At 39.5% G+C, this 15,318-nt stretch overlaps 1 protein-coding gene across 1 annotated transcript in view; it reads right to left on the reverse strand.

Annotated features, from left to right (window-relative positions):
- slc5a11 (solute carrier family 5 member 11) overlaps positions 1–13,013 on the reverse strand; it is a gene marked incomplete at its 3' end in the record, with an annotated part of 34,105 nt that extends 21,092 nt beyond the window's left edge. Inside the window, exons 1-10 of the mRNA XM_084070833.1 lie at positions 12,942–13,013; positions 10,979–11,083; positions 9,710–9,769; positions 9,424–9,528; positions 8,786–8,891; positions 7,331–7,411; positions 6,307–6,512; positions 5,431–5,566; positions 2,016–2,123; positions 1,065–1,215 (exon numbers count right to left, since the gene is read on the reverse strand). Of these exons, the coding sequence (XP_083926959.1) occupies positions 1,065–1,215; positions 2,016–2,123; positions 5,431–5,566; positions 6,307–6,512; positions 7,331–7,411; positions 8,786–8,891; positions 9,424–9,528; positions 9,710–9,769; positions 10,979–11,083; positions 12,942–13,010 (1,127 nt within the window). The 5' untranslated portion in view covers positions 13,011–13,013. The remainder of the gene's footprint in view (positions 1–1,064; positions 1,216–2,015; positions 2,124–5,430; positions 5,567–6,306; positions 6,513–7,330; positions 7,412–8,785; positions 8,892–9,423; positions 9,529–9,709; positions 9,770–10,978; positions 11,084–12,941) is intronic.
- Between the last annotated feature and the right edge of the window lie 2,305 nt (positions 13,014–15,318).

Raw genomic sequence — 15,318 nt, forward strand, 5'->3', positions numbered from 1 at the left:
CACTTGTCGTAGCCCTACGACAAAAACATTTTTTTGCCATCTATTGTTATGTGCTCTAAAAACGTGGGAAAAAAAACTTTAACAGGTGCTGCTGAGTCAGCAGAGAAGGTGACATGCTGTAAGGTGAAACAAATAGGTCTCTAGTGGTCACAGGTGAGTATTTTTGTTGCCAATCGCATTTTAGAAAAGAGAAAGAATTCAATACAGCTGACTTAAAATTAGCTTAAAAAGTAATTGCATCGTGCACAAAAACCTAGCGGAGTCAAAAGTACTATACTTGTCTTTGAAAAAGAGTAAAAGAATAAAGAGTAAAGTAAGAGTAAAGAGTAAAGTCATACATAGAAAAAAAAAATCACACCCTGTGTGAAGAGAGTGGTGCCTTTGATGAGCCCCGTATCGTATTGATGTTGTCATCAATGTTTGTTTATTGGACAGGCATACATACATACATACATACATACATACATACATACATACATACATACATACATACATACATACATACGGACAAAGCCAGATATAGGAGTGGTTGGCACCACTCAAAAAAACCTTTCTATTTTTCTTACTATTGTTGATATATTCTTTATTATTTATGTGCTATTGTTGCTATTGCTGCTACAATGTTCAACCAACACCAAAGAATGTTACTCATGTGTGTTTTTGTTATATGCCACGACAATGGTACTGTATATGGTGGATGGCAAGCATCAGGTGAGTTTAACAATAATAGGGCATACACTAAGGGCTAGTACACACACTACAAGATTTGGTCCGATTATGCTGTCGGGGACCTTTTATGTACTCGTTATGTAGAATGTCCCATTTCACACATGTCTAGCCGATCTACAAGCTCACAATGCATCGCGATGCGACGCATTGTGACCTTGTATCGGCTATAAGTAAGTAGTAACTAAGTTTTTTAATATTTTTTATGTAGTAGAAAGTACAATATTTGCCTCTGAGATGTAATGAAGTAAAAATATTGAAAATTGGAACTACTCCAGGAAAGTAAAAGTACTTTAAAATTGTACTTAAGTACATGTACTCTACACCACTGCCGTTACCTTCCCACGACCATCAGCTCCCACTCGCTGGCCCGCGGCCGGAGGTGCCTCCACAGGTCCATGGTGAAGATGGTGCTGGAGCTGTTGAAGATGGAGGTCAGAGACGACATCAGAGCGGCGATCATCACCGCCATCATCAGACCCCGCAGACCTGACCGCAGCAAACACACACACACACACACACACACACACACACACACACACACACACACACACACACACACACACACACCATTATGAGTAACTTCGATGCTGGAGTGGGCCACTATATTTCCACACTCACTCCAGAGGGCCACATTGCATAATGCATATACTCTCCGTCTCTCCGTATTTGAACTTTTTTCGCCATTCTATGTCACACAAAAGTAGCAAAAATAGCAGATCTACAAGCTCAAAACGCGTCGCAGTGCGACACGTTTTGAGCTTGTAGATCTGCTATTTTTGGTATTTTTTTTTATTGGAATCCAGATTTTGTTTTCGCTATTTTTGAATGGGAATCCTAAAAAGTAACTTATTTCTTATATTTCAAATGCATTTTAGTTATACTAAAGTTAACTTTATGAACTTAAATAAAAATACGTTGGACATAAAAAGACAATAGAATTTTAATACTAGTCATTAAGCTACTAATATAGACTGAAGTGATTAAAGCGGGTCATGTTTGGAATTGTAACTGTAGCTGAAATCAATAATATATCAGTATTCCGATATTAACCTGCATTAAGTGAAGGTGGGGGCCGCATGTGGTCCCCGGGCCGCCAGTTGCACGCGTGTATGCTATAGGGAATTAAAGAATAGTTAAAAAATAATAGTGAGGGCACCGGAAATCCCCTCCCATTCACTTGTGTGGAGTTGCTCACCCAGCGCATACTCCCTGAGAGTGTGTGTGTGTGTGTGTGTGTGTGTGTGTGTGTGTGTGTGTGTGTATGTGTGTGAGTGCGTGCGTGTCACCTGATGGCAGAAGCTCCATGACCAGCTTAGCGTAAGCGATGTCTGAGCAGCCCACCGGGTTGCCACACACCTCCTTGCACACGTCTGGATCTCCACACGCCACTTCATCTACAACATGTAAAACACCAATAAACATCATCTCACTTCATCTACAACATGTAAAACACCAATAAACATCATCTCACTTCATCTACAACATGTAAAACACCAATAAACATCATCTCACTTCATCTACAACATGTAAAACACCAATAAACATCATCTCACTTCATCTACAACATGTAAAACACCAATAAACATCATCTCACTTCATCTACAACATGTAAAACATCAATAAACATCATCTCACTTCATCTACAACATGTAAAACACCAATAAACATCATCTCACTTCATCTACAACATGTAAAACATCAATAAACATCATCTCACTTCATCTACAACATGTAAAACACCAATAAACATCATCTCACTTCATCTACAACATGTAAAACATCAATACACATCATCTCACTTCATCTACAACATGTAAAACATCAATAAACATCATCTCACTTCATCCACAACATGTAAAACACCAATAAACATCATCTCACTTCATCTACAACATGTAAAACACCAATAAACATCATCTCACTTCATCTACAACATGTAAAACATCAATAAACATCATCTCACTTCATCTACAACATGTAAAACACCAATAAACATCATCTCACTTCATCTACAACATGTAAAACATCAATAAACATCATCTCACTTCATCTACAACATGTAAAACACCAATAAACATCATCTCACTTCATCTACAACATGTAAAACACCAATAAACATCATCTCACTTCATCTACAACATGTAAAACATCAATAAACATCATCTCACTTCATCTACAACATGTAAAACACCAATAAACATCATCTCACTTCATCTACAACATGTAAAACATCAATACACATCATCTCACTTCATCTACAACATGTAAAACACCAATAAACATCATCTCACTTCATCTACAACATGTAAAACATCAATACACATCATCTCACTTCATCCACAACATGTAAAACATCAATAAACATCGTCTCACTTCATCTACAACATGTAAAACATCAATACACATCATCTCACTTCATCTACAACATGTAAAACACCAATAAACATCATCTCACTTCATCTACAACATGTAAAACACCAATAAACATCATCTCACTTCATCTACAACATGTAAAACATCAATACACATCATCTCACTTCATCTACAACATGTAAAACATCAATACACATCATCTCACTTCATCTACAACATGTAAAACATCAATACACATCATCTCACTTCATCTACAACATGTGAAACATCAATAAACATCATCTCACTTCATCTACAACATGTAAAACATCAATAAACATCATCTCACTTCATCTACAACATGTAAAACATCAATACACATCATCTCACTTCATCTACAACATGTAAAACACCAATAAACATCATCTCACTTCATCTACAACATGTAAAACACCAATAAACATCATCTCACTTCATCTACAACATGTAAAACACCAATAAACATCATCTCACTTCATCTACAACATGTAAAACATCAATAAACATCGTCTCACTTCATCTACAACATGTAAAACATCAATACACATCATCTCACTTCATCTACAACATGTAAAACACCAATAAACATCATCTCACTTCATCTACAACATGTAAAACACCAATAAACATCATCTCACTTCATCTACAACATGTAAAACATCAATACACATCATCTCACTTCATCTACAACATGTAAAACATCAATACACATCATCTCACTTCATCTACAACATGTAAAACATCAATAAACATCATCTCACTTCATCTACAACATGTAAAACACCAATAAACATCATCTCACTTCATCTACAACATGTAAAACACCAATACACATCATCTCACTTCATCTACAACATGTGAAACATCAATAAACATCGTCTCACTTCATCTACAACATGTAAAACATCAATACACATCATCTCACTTCATCTACAACATGTAAAACATCAATAAACATCATCTCACTTCATCTACAACATGTAAAACATCAATACACATCATCTCACTTCATCTACAACATGTAAAACATCAATACACATCATCTCACTTCATCTACAACATGTAAAACATCAATAAACATCATCTCACTTCATCTACAACATGTAAAACACCAATAAACATCATCTCACTTCATCTACAACATGTAAAACATCAATACACATCATCTCACTTCATCTACAACATGTGAAACATCAATAAACATCGTCTCACTTCATCTACAACATGTAAAACATCAATACACATCATCTCACTTCATCTACAACATGTAAAACATCAATAAACATCATCTCACTTCATCTACAACATGTAAAACATCAATACACATCATCTCACTTCATCTACAACATGTAAAACATCAATAAACATCATCTCACTTCATCTACAACATGTAAAACATCAATAAACATCATCTCACTTCATCTACAACATGTAAAACACCAATAAACATCATCTCACTTCATCTACAACATGTAAAACATCAATACACATCATCTCACTTCATCTACAACATGTAAAACATCAATACACATCATCTCACTTCATCTACAACATGTAAAACATCAATAAACATCATCTCACTTCATCTACAACATGTAAAACACCAATAAACATCATCTCACTTCATCTACAACATGTAAAACATCAATAAACATCATCTCACTTCATCTACAACATGTAAAACATCAATACACATCATCTCAAACAGCCCATACATTCACCCAACGGCACACTTGAATCGCTAGGATCACAAACATGTCACGGTGCTACGTGTTGTGAGCTTGATTGGCTAATTTCGGTGTAGAGATTTGGGGTAGAGAGACAAAATGAGTAATGTATAGGATTTTCCCAGGTTATTGACAGTAATTCAACGTAACATTTTATAATACGAGGCAGATCTCTTTTTTTAATGCCATGGCTCTAAAGGAGTCTAGCCATCTATAAGATGATCTGTGTATCTGTGTCAGTCTTGTCTGTCACTGCCAGTAGGCCACAGAAGTAGCCTATACTTCCACATATGTATACTTTTTGAAATATTTAGAAACACAAAGGAGACTATTTGAGTCTCCTACTGGAACCGCTGCCGGTCATCAAATTATTGGCTTAGGAATGTGACAAAAACAAAAAGAATATCCATGAATTCAAGTCTCCATGGAGTAACTAATCAATAGAAAAAAATGCATTTTGGGGGTGAACTATCCCTTTAACTTTGTCCGACAGGTTTATATCCAAAAACATTGACAATAAATTGCTCGCTGTAATGCATTCACGTGTTGAACGATAAATAATCTGTATTTCTAATGACAGTACCGGCGTAGAGAATCCTGCTGATCATGCCGGGCAGCAGCATGATGAAGAAGGGGAGGATCTTGAGGTAGGCCGCCAGCAGAGAGCCTCCCTTGGCGTGCGTCAGGTTCTTAGCCGCCAGCGAGCGCTGCACGATCACCTAGAGAGACCAGGACAAGAGCCAGCTCTCGGTTAAAGGGATAGTTCACCCCCAAAATTACTTTTTTTTCTATCGATTTTTCACCCCATGGAGTCTTGAATTCATGGATATTGTTTTGTTTTTGTCGCATTCCTAAGCCAATAATTTGATGACCAGCAGCGTTTCCGGTAGGAGACACAAAGAGACTCTTTCTCCATGGGGTGACTAATCGATAGGAAAAACATATTTTTCTCAACCAGTGGTCCGGGGACCACCAGTGGCCCTTGAGGGGGTACCAGGGGGTCCCCAGCAAAATGTGTTAATCAATATGTTGCAATCATATTAACCACTTAAACCATATTTTATACTTTGGCCATTCAAAAATAGCAGATGTAAAAGCTCATAACGCGGCACCGAGTTGCCGTGTTATGAGCTTGTAGATCTGCTATTTAAAAACGAAAATCTGGGGGTTCCTGGGGGATCCCTGGAACAAAATATTTTGAGATGGGGGGGTCGGTGCGGACAAATACATATCATTTTGGGGGTCCAGGACATTTGAGAACCACTGATATTATAGCAACATAAGTTTATTTTTTCTTTTAAACTGTTAGGATTTAGAAGACATTTGTAGAATTCCCCAGAAGCAAAGATGAGCTTGTAGATCTGCTATCTTTGAAAAATCCCTGGCACAAGATATTTTTGAGATGGGAGGGGGGGGGGTCCGCATATATCATTCTGGGGGGTCCTGCACTGCACTGTACCTGGTCAGAGCACCAGTACCACATGGAGGGGATGGACATGCCCACGATGACCCCGGGCCAGGGCAGGTCGGAGGTCAGGGGGTCCCTGAACAGGTGGAAGGCGTCGTCCCGGGGGACGCCGCAGGTGGTGTTGGGGACGCGCACCGAGGGGACGGCGCCCGCGTAGCCGTCCAGGAGAGCGTTCCAGCCCCCCACCTCCACAAAACCTTTTAAACAAAAAGAAACGGACAGACAGAGCAGTTATAGGAAGGATGGATGGATGGATGGATGGATGGATGGGGGGGTTATTGCTATACTTTGGCTATTAAAAAATAGCAGATATACAAGCTCATAGAAATATATAAACGAGTGCCGTGCTATGAGCTTGTAGATCTGCTATTTTAGAAAAATCGTGAAAATGTTTTTTTTTTTTCAAGGGAACATTTTTAAATCAAATCTTTGCTACTGGGGGGTCCCTTTGAGATGGGGGTCTGCGTCCAAATACATATAATTTTGGGGGTCCTTGACATGAAAAGGTGACTAAAACTAAATCAAAATTTGCTGTCAAAATCAACACTGCCTAGGACAGTGGTTCTCAAACTTTTTCGTGTCAAGGACCCCCAAATTGACACTTATTAGCCCGCGGACCCCCATTTCAAAAGATATACCAGGGACCCCCATAAGAGAAGATTTTTTACGGCTCTAGCAGTGATTCTCAACCATTTTAATTTCAAGGACCCCCAGTTTGACATGCATTAGGGCTACGGACCCTCATTTAATGGCATTTCTATCACTTGGACCGCAATTTATATTGTAAAATCTATGTCAATTTAACTCTGAGAGTGTATAAATGGAACCAAATGGACCCTAACGGGTCCATTTGGTTCCATTTATACACTCTCAGAGTTACAGACCCATAAGGGTCCATTTGGTACCTAATCTATCATTTAGCTGGGGACCCCCTGGAAATCCCTCAAGTACCCCTGGGGGTCCCCGGACCCCACTTTGAGAACCAATGGCCTAGAAGTAGGAGAATGTGACTTACTGAAGCCCATGAGGGTGAGGGCTCCAGCCAGCATGATGCCAGTCTGAACAGCATCAGTGTAGATCACTGCAGCCAGGCCACCTGAGATAACACACAGTACACAACACACATACAGTACACACATAAAACACATACGTACAGTATACACATATACCGTACCTACATACGTATAAACACACATTATTATCGCTGTCTGATGGAAACCTTGTATGTCCAAAGCTGCTCAGGAAATGTAAAAAAGATGGTTGTGTAGTTTCTAGTTATTAATTAGTCACAAGCTTGTTAATTTTGGTTAAATATTTATAAAACATGGTTAAATTCCCCATCTACAGCTGGTCGATCGACACGGTCACGACTTTTTTACGTTCTGGCCCCACAGTGGTGGAATGAACTCCCCACTGATGTCAGGACAGCAGAGTCACTGAAGTCAGGACAGCAGAGTCACTGATGTCAGGACAGCAGAGTCACTGCCCATCTTTCACCACAGGCTGAAAACCCACCTCTTCAGGAAACACTACCCTTCCTCTTTGTCTGGCTTACTTGTTGTTAACTAGTTGTACGAACTCTTGTTTTATTGTTGTACTGTTTTATTGGATCTTGTTTAGTCGATACACTTTTTGTATTAGCTCGTGCTCATTTGATTTTGCTATTTTGTCTCATCTGTTTAAGAAAGTAGGTAGCTGATATATAGCACTTTTACCTTAGCGCTAGGTATACTCTTGGTTGCTTGTTTTTGCAGGAACTTAAGACTTCTGGTGATTAGTAGTAGTTTCGTTCCCTACCTATGTTGAATGCACTTATTGTAAGTCGCTTTGGATAAAAGCGTCTGCTAAATAACTGTAATGTAATGTAATGTACAGCACTGCCACCCATGGAGGGTTTACCTGTCACTGTGTAGAGAGCAGTGATAAACAGTATGGAGCAGGGGTGATGCAACTTTGATGATGTAGAGGGCCACTATATTTCCACAGTCACTCCAGAGGACCACATTGCATATAGCCTACTGTCTCTCCGTATTTTAACTTTTTTCGCCATTCATGTCACACAAAAGTAGCAAAAATAGCCGATCTACAAGCTCAAAACGTGTCGCAGCGCGACGCGTTTTGAGCTTGTAGATCGGCTATTTTTGAATTGGAATCCATATTTTTTTTTGCTATTTTTGAATTAAAATCCTGAAAAGTAACATTTTTATTTTATTTCAAATGCATTTAGTTATACTTATGTTAACTTTATGAAGTTAAATACTAATACATTGGACATAAAAAAGACATTAAGCTACTACTATAGACTGAAGTAATTAAAGCGGGTCATGTTTGCATGTTTGGAATGGTAACAGCTGAAATCAATAATATATCAGTATTCCCATATTAACCTGCGGGCCGCATTAAGTGAAGGTGGGGGCCGCATGTGGCCCCCGGGCCGCCAGTTGCCCATGTATGGTATGGAGGGGTTTACCTGTCACTGTGTAGAGAGCAGTGATGAACAGCAGCACTGTCACAGCCAGGTAGATGTTCCACTGTAAGGCCTGCTGGATGAAAACTGCCCCCGCATACATGTCTACCTGCACGCACACGTACACACACACGCACGCACACGCACGCACGCATGCACACACACACATGCTGCATTGACACAATTAATAACTTTGGATTTCAGTGGCGTGCACAGACATTTTGAGGGGCAGGTGCTCAAGTAAATTATACTTTTTTTTGTTTACTTGGTCTGCTCTTTTTTCCCTCTACACCTACTGTATACCTCTTTGCTAAAAATAGCCGATCTACAAGCCCACAACGCGTTGTGGGCTTGTAGATCTGCTATTTTTGGCTAAAGTTCTCCTCAGAAAAGGGACGCTAGGTTGCGAGTGGTTATGGTAAAAAGAAAAATCATATCACATAAAGATTTGGCGGACCCCCTGTAGTAACTCTGAGGACCCCCTAGGGGTCCCGGACCCCCTGTTGAAGACCCCTGCTGTGCCCTTTTTTCAAAAGGGCACTTCTGGTCAAGAGGGCAAAGGGCAGGTGCTCTAGCACCACCTAGAGTCTATCTGTGCACGTCCCTGTTGGATTTGAATACACTGCTTGAAATGTACTTACCGATATCTTAGTGAAAATGTAAATAAACAGGTACAGCACAGCTATAAATAGCTGTATTCTCTTTCCTCCAAAACGCTTCTGCAAATACTCTGGCATGGTCGTTACCTGGAGAGAATGACATCAGAGATATTCATATACAATATGAACCAGCACTGAGTGGATGTGCAAATGATATGATATGATATACTGTGTGTGTGTGTGTGTGTGTGTGTGTGTGTGTGTGTGTGTGTGCGTGTGTGCGTGCGTGCGTGCGTGCGTGCGTGCGCACTGTGCATTGACCTCTCACCCCTGAGGCGATATATATGGGCAGGAAACACCATCCCAGTAACAGCACCATGAGCATGCCCTGATAATGAAATGGGAAATGCATTTGTTATTATTTACCATTAACTTTTTAACATTTTTGAAAAATACGTATTTATTTAATGATTTATTTATTAGATTTCCACCTATAATGACATGCCCCCCAAAAAAAGAGACACCAGTTTGAAAGCGGTTTAAATAATAGGAAGGTGACTAAATACTAGGCATGTAACGATTCACTGAACTCACGATACGATTCCAATCACGACACTAGGTTCACCATACCATTTTTCACAATTTTGTATTCTTTTTTTTATTTTATTTTTTATTTTTTATTTAGAGTAGCCAATTCTTTTTTTACACCTTTTTCTCCCCACATTAGTCGTTGCCAATGAATTCCTCCCCACACACATTTCTGTGTTGTCACTGCTGTCTTATCCTACTGACTCACCTGCCAGTGAGGAGCCCCCACCAGGAGGACGTAGAGCCTTCGTCCTACTCTTCCCGCCCAACACTCCCCGGGAGGAGTAGGACGAAGGCTCTACGTCTTCCTGGTGGGGAGGACGTAGCCCAACACTCGATTTTAATCAATTTACGATAAATCTTTACATGCCTACTAAATAATATACATTGGATCCATTGGTACGCAGGTTTTTTTTTTTAATTTCCTGAAAAGTAGGAACTGTTTTGGACATTACAAAAGTGTTTTGGTTTCCACCCCGACAGTATAGATTTCCAGGACTTAATTGGTCTTTATATAAATCACATGCAGTCTCTTACGCAGTGGTTGGAAAAGTACTCAAATGTATCAATACTGCAATGTAGAAGTACTCTGTTACAAGTAATATTCCGGAATTCAAAATCTAATTGAATAAAAGTACAAAAGTATTGGTATCAAAATGTACTTAAACTACCAAAAGTAAAAGTACTAAAATGTTTGAAAATAGCCGATCTACAAGCTCACAACACGTCGCGATGCGGTGCGTAGATGTGAGCTTGTAGATTGGCTATTTTCAAATAGCCTACGTATAAAATAGGGCTAAAGTGGTTAATGTATGCTTTATAATGTAATAATTTATATCTGCAAAGTAACTAAAGTTTTCAAATCATTCTAGTGGAGTAAAAGTACAGTATTTGCCTCTGAGATGTAGTGGAGTAGAAGTAAAGTATAGACAATTGGAAATCCTCAAAATTGTACTTAAGTACAGCACTTGAGTAAATGCACTTAGTTACTTTACACCACTGCTCTTACGTTCCATTCATATGCGACCGCTGCGATGCCCGCTGCGGCCCCTGAACCCGCCAGGCCGATGAAATGGCCACTGCCGACGTTACTGGCAAACAGAGAGGCGCCCACCTTGAAGACACAGAACACAGAAGACACAGAACACAGAAGCATTGTTGATTTCGTCGACTAAAAAAACTATGACGAAAAATGTTCCTCGACTACCTTTTTCCACTGACCAAACCTAAATAAAAAACTAAGCTATGATGATCAAAACTGTATATTGACAATTCCGTCAACAAATAAAAACTAGACTAAAATGTTAGGGAGGGATCTAGTGGAGAAGAGATCCATTAGAACTAAAAGACAAGTCATTTAATGCTTGGTTACGCCTCTCTGAAAATAGCCGATCTACAAGCTCACAACGCGTCGCGCTGCGACGCGTTGTGAGCTTGTAGATCGGCTATTTTCTGCATGCAACTAAGTGTAAAATCAGCCATTACAACGCCATCAAGGCACCGCCCAAAATACATTTTAGTCGACTAAATCAACTGTAGTTTTAGTCGACTATAATCTTACGATATTTAGACGACTAAAACTAAAACATTTCAGATGACTAAAATGAACTAACTAAATAAAAAATGTGCTGTCAAAATCAACACTGCACAGAAGGAGAAGATGGATTGAACCAACATCACGCCACTACCACCTTTTGATGGATAATATACAAACACGTTCACGTATCCACGCTCCAATCGGAGATGAGGTTCCACGCAGCTCGGTGCCATTTGAGCGGGACATTTTCGAATGTTTTTTCACTACGCATGATTCTTACCCTTTTCCGCACATCGTATCCGAGAAGTAAAGGTTTTCTGCACTGCTCTCATATGTTTTATCTTTCTATGGAAAAGAAAATCTCACTGACGGGTGGAAACAAGCGTTTTAAAGGTGCAGTGAAATGAAAAATATGTTTTTCACACTTTTAGAGCATATCCGTGGTCATCATATGGGCATACCTAACAATAGATGCCAAAAAAAAACATTTTTGTGTATTTTTATATCTAAAGTCCCTAAAAAGACAATTTTAATTACTTCCTGTAAACGAAAACGTGCTGCGTGATGACATAACGCAGCCTTCATGAATATAAATGAATCTTGATTACATGCACCTGTTTGATTCCCATAGCTGCATGTTCTTCAAACACAGCTGAATTTATTTACAGAGCTACTCCGTTTTTAATCTCATTGACGATGAGTGTATTACTCATTTTAAACTTAATCTGCACACTAAAATATGTATCTGAAAACATTATAGGTTAGAAATAAGCCAGGTAGTAGCAAACGTGCTTCACTGGCCGTCTCTCTCTCACTTGTAAACAAACACTAGCCGTGTTGCGCACGGCTGAAGTGATTGAGATCCAACGTCCCATAGCCTGAAGGGATGGGACCTTCTGATTGGTTTAGAGTCGGTTGAGCCGACGTTTCAGACTGAACCTTCAAAATAAAATGACCGAAAATGTCACTGCAGTGCATCTTTAAATCGCTTAAAATGTCAGCCTGTGGCCAGTCGACCCCCGTGTCTGCATGCGCTGTACTGCTCCCATGAGATTGCATTGGGAAAACATGGCCACATGCTGACATTTTAAGTGATTTAAATGCTTGTTTCAACCCGTCACTTAGATTTTCTTTGCCGCTAAGAGTTAAAACATCTGAGAGCAGTGCAGAACACCTTTACTTTTTGGATACGATGTGCGGGAAAGGGTAAGAATCATGCATAGTGGAAAATGTTAATTTTCATAATAACACTGCGCGCGTGCCAGGGGGGCCTAAAAAATTACTCAAAAAATTACCCAGGGGCCTCAACTCCTATAAATCCGGCCCTGCCTGCTGTGTGGAACCTCATCTCGGAGCGGTAGTGGAGGGAGAGGTTCCATATGCATTTTTTCATCAATGAAAAATGTCCATCGGTCGGTCAATCAATGGAACTCACGGGCCACCAGGTCATGCTCTTGCCAGCCAGGAAGTATCCGTCCACGGTGCTGCGCTTGGTCTTCCACATGGACTGGCAGAGACACAGCTTTGTGTTAGACAGTGTCTCTTAACCCATTTAACACTTTACCCACCAAGATATTAAAGGATGACTTCACCCATTTTCAACCTATCTTCATATAATTGGTCCTCACTAATGCTCATGATAAAATGGTACCTTTTTTTCTATTCAGTCTGTGTCTCATAGGAGGGCTGTGGACAGTCCAGAAACCCGTCTACCAGTGACATCATCGTTAAGCAGGATTTTTTTTCCCAACAATATTTCACATTTTCTATTTAGATTTTTATTAACACGAGAACAATGGCTTCTATTATTGCATTGCAAAGAAAGCCTGCAGTTTCTATTAGCTTGGATTCCCCATCGATGATGTCACTGGTAGACGGGACTCTGAACTGTCCACCTGAGACACAGACAAAATGGTGCCATTTTATCATGAGCATTAGTGAGGACCAATTATATGAAGACAGGTTGAAAATGGGTGAAGTCGTCCTTTAATGGATTAAGATCCGGTGTGGGTGCATAATGGTTCAGCCCAGTACTTACCCAGAGACCCACAGCCAGCACTAACACAAAGTAGACGACCAGCACCACTATGTCCACAGAGGCCAGGGTGGGCTGGTGGCCCCCTGGGGGGCGCATGGTGGTGGTGGGGGGGACGCTGGCCCCCTGGGCACCTGCCATCGGGTCAAAAGGTCACCCTTCCCGCTGCAGCTTCCAAGCAACGAAACAAACTGTGTTTGCTGCAGTGGTGAAAAAAAAGTACTCAAGTGTTTTACTTAAGTAAAAATATCTATAACACAATGTAGAAGTATACTCTGTTACAAGTAAAAGATGTAGTGGAGTAGAAGTAAAAGTACTGAAAATGGGAAATACTCTAAAAACAAAAAAATCCTCAAAATTGTACTTAAGTACAGTACTTGAGTAAATGTACTTAGTTACTTTACACCACTGGTTTGCTGCTGCTGTGGTGAAATGCATACAGTATAGCATGATTATCTGCAACTTTAAATCATAATGCAAAAAATAACGTCCGCTCGTATGACACGTTATTCAAATACATGGGAAACGTTTAATGCACACGGTTATTATAAACATAATAGGAATGTCATGATTCTCTAAAAATCCATTATTCAGTTTGACATTTGATTTTCGATTTCAACTTTTAAAACCGGTGTTGGAAATTTAAAGTTGAAAGTTCTAATCCTGAGGATTTGTGCAGGTGTAGAAACTCAAGCTGTTGTTGTAGTACTGTTAAGGGATGTTTACAATGAATCTATAATTGATGTATTCAATTAATTTGATTAATTTTCAATGAATTGAAAATAAAACTTGGGGGAAAAATACGTTTTTTGTTTTTTTTGGGGCTGGTGAAAGTTACAGGTGTGTGATATCAAATGTGAGCTTACCATAATCACAGTAATCCTTAATCATATTCCATCATATTTAAGGGCTTTTGGAGAGAAATGAGACTCCATAGAGCACTGCAGCTCTACACCTATACAGACAAAAATAGCAGATCTACAAGCTCACAACGCCTCGCGCTATTTTTGGCAAACGTTCTTCTCAGAATGCTAGGGATGCTAGGGTTCAAGTGGTTAATGTATAAAAACAAAAACTCCTATCACACAAAGATTTGGCGGACCCCCTGTAGTAACTTTGAGGACCCCCTAGGGGTCCCGGGCCCCCTGTTGAAGACCCCTGCTGTAACAAGTTGACATTACATTTTAAGTTTCACGATTCCATTGTTGCTCATTTCGGTCAATTTCTACTTGTGTAAAAGATGTTTGAGGTTTTTTTTTCTATGTTTTTTCTCACACGTAAACGTATAGGGTTTCACTTCACCCATTTCACTTGTTTATCCTGTGTCCCTGTATGAGTTCTCTCACCCGATTGGATAATATTGGTATCCCGACCTGTAAGTGTATTTTCTATTTCTATTGAAGATCCGGAGAGACAGGGAGACCTCTGTTACTGAACAAACACTCCATAGCAATGATTACTATCAGAATATAGAGCTATTTATATTATACAAACTATCTATAAAAACTTTAAATGTTGATATGTAACCTCCACTTATACATATTTCCCTCTCCCTCTCTTTATGTTGCCTTTAAGTGTCTTCCTTTGTTGCTCTCAAATGTTTTGTGATCTTGCTCTGTTGTTTTCTTGCATTGATGTTTTTCAATTTGCCTGTACAGCACTTTGGTTCAGCTTGCCTGTTTGTAAATGTGCTATATAAATAAAGCTTGATTTTGATTTGATTTAAAGATTTAGCTTCGTATCAGGCTCCAATTACACATGCACTCATTGCACTTGG

Source organism: Gymnoscopelus microlampas, assembly GCF_963454915.1.
Source record: "Gymnoscopelus microlampas genome assembly, chromosome: 11".
NCBI lineage: Eukaryota > Metazoa > Chordata > Actinopteri > Myctophiformes > Myctophidae > Gymnoscopelus > Gymnoscopelus microlampas.